At 40.3% G+C, this 6,130-nt stretch overlaps 1 protein-coding gene across 1 annotated transcript in view; it reads left to right on the top strand.

Moving 5' to 3' along the window:
* LOC101847413 (transcription elongation factor SPT4-A) overlaps window positions 1-4,024 on the top strand; it is an 11,111-nt gene extending 7,087 nt beyond the window's left edge. The window contains exon 4 of the mRNA XM_005093652.3: window positions 3,661-4,024. Within this exon, the coding sequence (XP_005093709.1) occupies window positions 3,661-3,782 (122 nt within the window). The 3' untranslated portion in view covers window positions 3,783-4,024. The remainder of the gene's footprint in view (window positions 1-3,660) is intronic.
* The last annotated feature ends 2,106 nt before the right edge of the window (window positions 4,025-6,130 follow it).

Raw genomic sequence — 6,130 nt, forward strand, 5'->3', positions numbered from 1 at the left:
CCATATCAACAATATGTTGACTGCACATCTTCCACAGCGATGACCGTTTATATCAACAAATTATTATTTTTTTTTTAAAAAGGGGACATTCCTGTCTAGTTGGCAGTCCCGAAATCATATGACTTGCACGTGTATTTGTGTGTTGCATGTGTGTGTGTGTGTGTGTGTGTGTGCTCGTGTTCTTGTGTATGTATCAGCTGTATGCATAATATCTTCTTGACACGGCAGTTTTACCTCCATTACAGCACAGCTGATTGAGCACTTAATGCGGCAAAAATCATTATTGAGAGACCATTTATACTTACATTCAGGTGTTAAAAACAACTTGAAGGATTTTTTGTTGTGGTTTGTTTTGTTTTTTTGGTTGTGTGTTCAACTGGACTATCATTTTTCATTGTCCGCTTGTTGTACAACAGTAAGACAGATACATGTATCTTACAAGTGGACGATGATATAATAGTCGTTGCAAACATATTTTACTTAATCATATATTTTTCATTTTTAATTCTGTATCCATCTTGTGTTCTGCCGAGTACCTCAACCCTTATTTAAAAGTAATAAAATTCCTCATCATCAGCTCTGTAATTTGTGATGTCGTTTAAATGTCTTGATACTTATGTCTTTGTGTGTATTGAAATAGAATTTGGTTATTTTCTCGGTGCTTTTCTTACAGATGTGTTTATAAGTATTGCCAATGACAGTGCCAGGGTAGGATGAGATGTATGCACAGAGTAAAGGATGTAAAAAAAAAAAAAGGAAGAAAATGCATATGTGAAAGAGAATATATAAATATACATACATATACAGTCGACTCTGCTTTTGTTGAACTTGTTTGAATTGATCTTCGGTTAAGTTGATCTTTCTCTCGGGTCCCCGCACCGCTTCTTCTTCACAGGTCCCAACGGTTAAGTTGAACTTCAGATGAGTTGATCCCTTTTTTTTTTTCCCCCACTCCTCGGACAACTTCAACTCATCCGTAGGCGACTGTTTATTCTTTCTTGTACCTGGGATGTTTAAAAAAAACAGAAAAAATTCCCAACTAGTTAACTACCCACATTTGTACCATATCTGCTCTTTTACTTGAAAAAGAAATTTTCCTTAACTTTTGTGCTGAGAAATTCTATCCTGAATTTTGATGCTAAGAAATTCTGTTCTAAGTAATAAAAGCCCTCATTTTTTTCTTTTCCTATTCTTTCACTTTTGCTTCAGTTTTGTCCCTGTCAGTATTATCTCTTCTTGTTCTTTATCATGTTGGTCTTGTTCTTCCTCTTCTTCTTTCCTTCCTTTTCGCCCCCCCACTCTCTCTCTCTCTCTCTCTCTCTCTCTCTCTCTCTCTCTCCATTCCCTCCCCCCTTTCTCTGTTCCTCTGTTAATGTTACCCTTCCCTTCTCTCTTTGTATAAATATAAGATGAATACTTGAATGTAGAACTGGGGTCCTAGGAAGACAGGGTGCCCCATGCTTCCTCGCCCCTCTTCATAGGGGTCCATTTCAGTGTGGGCAGGCTGATTGTCTCCATCATCAGCTGGTTTTTGTAACGTCTGATGAGGTCACGCAGCCTGCTCTTCCTGCTTTCACCAGGCTGTACTCCTTTCTCAATCATTATCTCCTTCATGAAGGAGTCCTCTTCACGGCTGCTGGCTAGGTGATCTCGGACAAGGGCTATTACAGTTGGAGGATCAAGGGGCTTAGGGTTATCACTCCCTTTATGTTTGCGGAGCCTGCTATCTGCTCTTTCATTTCCCTTGACTCCTGCATGTCCTGGGCAGAAGATCCACGGCAAGCGTCTGATTTTGCCATCTTGGATTGTCTTAAACCAATCCGCTTAGAGACAGCCGGTCAGGGTCTTATCCACAGTACTCTTTGAGTCTGTGACAAAGGTAGCTGTTGGTTTCCATTAGTGGAAGCCATTTCAGTGCCTCAGTGATGGCCTTAATCTCCATGCACACATGCTTGATGTAGTGAGGCCCGTTGCCCCAAATGCCTCCTGGATTTTTACTTCATGGCAAGAAGCTGTTTAAGCCCAGCCTGATTTGTTCCCACTCTGAACAGAGCCATCAGTGAAGATGATGGTTTCATCCTCTCTGCAGTAATGTTCTCTTCTATAAGTATTAGCGTCTGGATCTCAGCATGTGTTTCTCCTTCAGGCCATTCACGACATTCACGCCCCAATGTAGCACTCACCTGAGTGAATCTGTCTTTCACCTCGTCTGCAAGCGGTACCCATGTCTCCCCCCGTCTGATTGCCTCCACAGTGAGACCACACTCTTCAATGGTTTGCACTGCCCGGGTCATCCACTCGGTGCCCCGTTTGAGTCTTGGTTAGTCTGATGACCTACTTTGTCATGAAGAGAATGCTGTGGATCTGCACAGACTTTCAGATAAGCTTTGACCTGTGTGAGCTTGTGTCTTTCGTTTATGCCGGGTAGGCCAAGCACATATCGCATTGCAGCAGCTGATGTATCTTTTGTGCAACCGAGTATGGCTCTCATTCCTTCGTTCTGGGTCACGTTCCGCCTTCTAAGATGCGTCTTGGACAGTGTCAGCAGACCAAAACCATGATCTACCTAAGACACAACAAGCATTTCAAAGAGCAAGACCAAATTTTTCTTCGGCATCTTGTCTCTCGACATCACCTTCACTGCATTCAGCCCTTTTCTGGCCTCTGTGATGATTTTCGATATGTGCTCCTTTCCACTCAATGTCCTGTCAAACACTATTCCGAGGTAGTGCAGTGTTTCTTCTCTTTTGATTGTCTGGCCTTTGATGTAGACATTTGGCATCTGGGCTTTCACTGCTTGATTCTTGAGGGAGTACCAAAGTGCTGTCGCTTTTCCAGGGTGGATTTTTCCATTAACTGTTTCACACCATGCTCCAATCCTATCAAGCTCTTTCTGTATACAGCTGGTGATCACCTGTTTGTCTTTCCCTGTCAGTACCAGACTTTCAATGAGAGGACATCTGGGTCAGAAGTGAGGTGAGAAGGGGAAAGTCTTATTCAATCGGTATCTGGAACAAACTAACCAAAATTTGAAGTTGAAAGACGAAACATGTTGAAGAACAGCAGTGTTTGCGTTGGGCTTAGAAGACGCGTACAACAGGGTGCAATGTGAAATACTGATGAGGACGCTAGTCAACATGAGAATCACCCCAGCTTTGACTGTCTGGATTGGAGAAGCAATGTTGAAGAGGAAGGTGGCTATTAAGCTTGGCTCGTGGGCATCAAGCACTTGCACGATCACACCTGGCTTACCTCAAGGCTGTTTTGTTCAATGTGTTAACAGTAGGAACCACTTCTAACCAATTGGAAGGCCCTGGCAGGACACTAAGCTTTGCGGATGACGGTCTCACATACTATAATGAGTAATAGATTACTGTCTTGAATTTACCATGTATTATATATCTCTCCAAGTAGCCTTTTGCTTTAAAATGGTGAAAAGGTTACCTAAATAATGATAATATACTAAACTTTTCTTGCAAGTTTAGAGACCTGTTAGCTATGTTGTGTTTGACACCTAGTACTTTCAACTTTTTTTGTGTGGTCAGTTAGCAGTCCTGTTATTGTTTTTTTTTTTCAAGATATGTGAAGTTATGCCATAGAAAAGGGTGTACCACATTTTTAGACATTCGTTTATACTTTTTTTCCCTTCTTTCTCCTCAGAGAGATTTACTAAAGGCTGCTATGCGGTGTCTGTGACAGGGGCTTTACCTCCTGGCATCGTGAGAGAACTGAGAGCTAAAGGGAGAGCGTACAACCCGAGGGATGTTAGCGAGAGAGTGTAGCTCAGAGTATGGAAAGTATTGTTAGCGAGACAGTTTTGCACTGAATGAGGCTGAGCCTAAATGATTGGAGAGTTTGGAGTGAATCTCTTGGAAAGACGCAGTACAGTACGCATATGTTAAATTGAGGATAAAAGGATTTGGATGAAAGTTTCAGATGAAACTTTGCAGTATGTGCTGAATGTAAGATAAATGCTACACTTTTCTATGTTTCTGGAAGTTTCCTTTGTGCATTAAAAGTCCATGAATGTCAGATGCCTGCTTTGGCTTTGATAATTTTGTTAACTTTGGTTAGAGTTGAATTGGCATTTCTCTTTTTCAGCGAAACGACAATCATGGAAGAAATAGGCTTCTTTTACTAATGCTAGCTATTTTTTAAAATGAGATAATCTTTATTCTTCAAAGTTTCCTAAGAAACTTTCTTGAAACAGTCGCAGAAAGTTATGATTCCATCTTTCCAGCACATGACTGCATTTGGCAGGCAGAACTGAGTTGGGTTTTTTTTAATCAGCCAGATGGGAAAATAATTGTCAGAATGGTTTGCCATTCAGAACTTGGCCTTGACAGATATACAAGAGTCCGCTTAAACTAAACACCTCTTTTTTGTCCCTATAAAAACCCATTTCCATGTGAATTTTACTGAAAAACATCGTTTAAAGACATAAAATATGTCATTTTTCTGTTTTCAAGGACTCTTTAGCTATCGGAGTTACCAAACTTTGGTAGCCATTTTCTCGCTAATTTCACCACTGCAACCAGGCGACGTCACTTCTTTCAGTCGTAAATATCTTAAGTTCTGTTCAAGATAGATGGATATTTTAAAAATCGAAAGCAAGGCAAATGAACAATCTTTAAGATGATACCAATAACACCATATGCCCCAAAATTGATGCGCGCCTGATTCCACTGCGCTGTGACACATATGCACTGTTTATTAAGAGACCTCTGTATTTACAGAAACTTGCCATCCTCACTTTTTTTTACCTCATACATGTCCCCGTTACCTGAAGAAGATACTGATAAGGGCATGACAAAGCCCTTTTGAATAAACTGGAAGTGATGCTTCTACATGCATGGCTTACTCTCCAACAGGAACTGTCATGATTTTCCTTCTCAGCACATTTGGTTGCAGTAAGTAAAGTAAGTGAAGGGGGCAAGCTACTAGCACTGATCTCACTGCCCATGAAGAGGGCACCCCTAATTGTGCAACTGACAGGTTACTACAGTGTCAGTGTGCTCTACTTCTGGTTTTTGCGTGAGGTTCAGTACTTGAGACAAGCAAGCAAGGTTCTTTGTTGGGAGTATGGAGCAAAGGCTGCACCTCTAAATCTCTAGAATTTTATCTATACTATGAGGATCATCACCTCTTTTGTTGGTGACGGACATGGATTTGTATATCCTGCCAAACTAAAAAAAACCTGCTTTGTGTCTCAAAGGGCACTTCTTTAAACTTGACCTCAAACAGATTTTTGGAACTCCATCAACCTGTTTCGTATGACGCACAGTTCAGAACCAAGGTTGATGAGGTTCTCTCTGATAAAAATAAATTATACAGTCTAACATGCACATGGCGAAATCTATGGGACCCAGGGAATCTTTTAGTTACCTACGAATTTCACCATATGTACATTTATTAAATACATGTACAAATAATGCACATGTAATGTAAGCAAAAATTTGGGACCTGAAAATCTGTTCACTATGTACGTGTTTCGCTATGTGCCTGCTAGACTGGATTAGAAAATGTTTCCACAGACAGCCATGATACCACAACAGTACTGCTGCTTTATAGATAAGAATTTTATCAGATTTATTTTGCATACATTATTTTGAAAAGTAGTCACAAATAGTTTGCCTTTTTCTCTACAAGCCAGCCAACCAGTCACTCCAATTCATTCATCACAAGTAACAGTCACAGATGACACAAAATAAAACTGACATATTGACAGGGGAAAAAAAACTGCCTTTAACTTTAAAGCACATATCCTAAAGGTTGAATGTATTTTGTCAACTATCACAAGCCACAAAACTAGAAACTGTCGAACATGGGTCACTGTCACACAGTTGGTTACAAATTAACACTTTAAAGAAAAAGGTTAAATGAATATTAGAATTTTTCTTTCCCTGTACCTTGACACACTCTGCATTGTATAACCTATTCAGTTAAAAAATTTTTATTGGTTTTTACGCCCCCCATCAACACAATTTAGATAATTTAGGTGACAGTCTTCGACCCTGCCCATTAGGGCCAACCGCGGCTGAGGGGGATACTCAGCGAAGATATTGAGATACTTAATTTTTAAAAAATGCTCCCCTCTCATGAATTTAGTTTAGTTTTAGTAAGAGTTTTA

The sequence above is a fragment of the Aplysia californica genome, unplaced genomic scaffold (assembly GCF_000002075.1).
Source record: "Aplysia californica isolate F4 #8 unplaced genomic scaffold, AplCal3.0 scaffold00067, whole genome shotgun sequence".
Lineage (NCBI taxonomy): Eukaryota > Metazoa > Mollusca > Gastropoda > Aplysiida > Aplysiidae > Aplysia > Aplysia californica.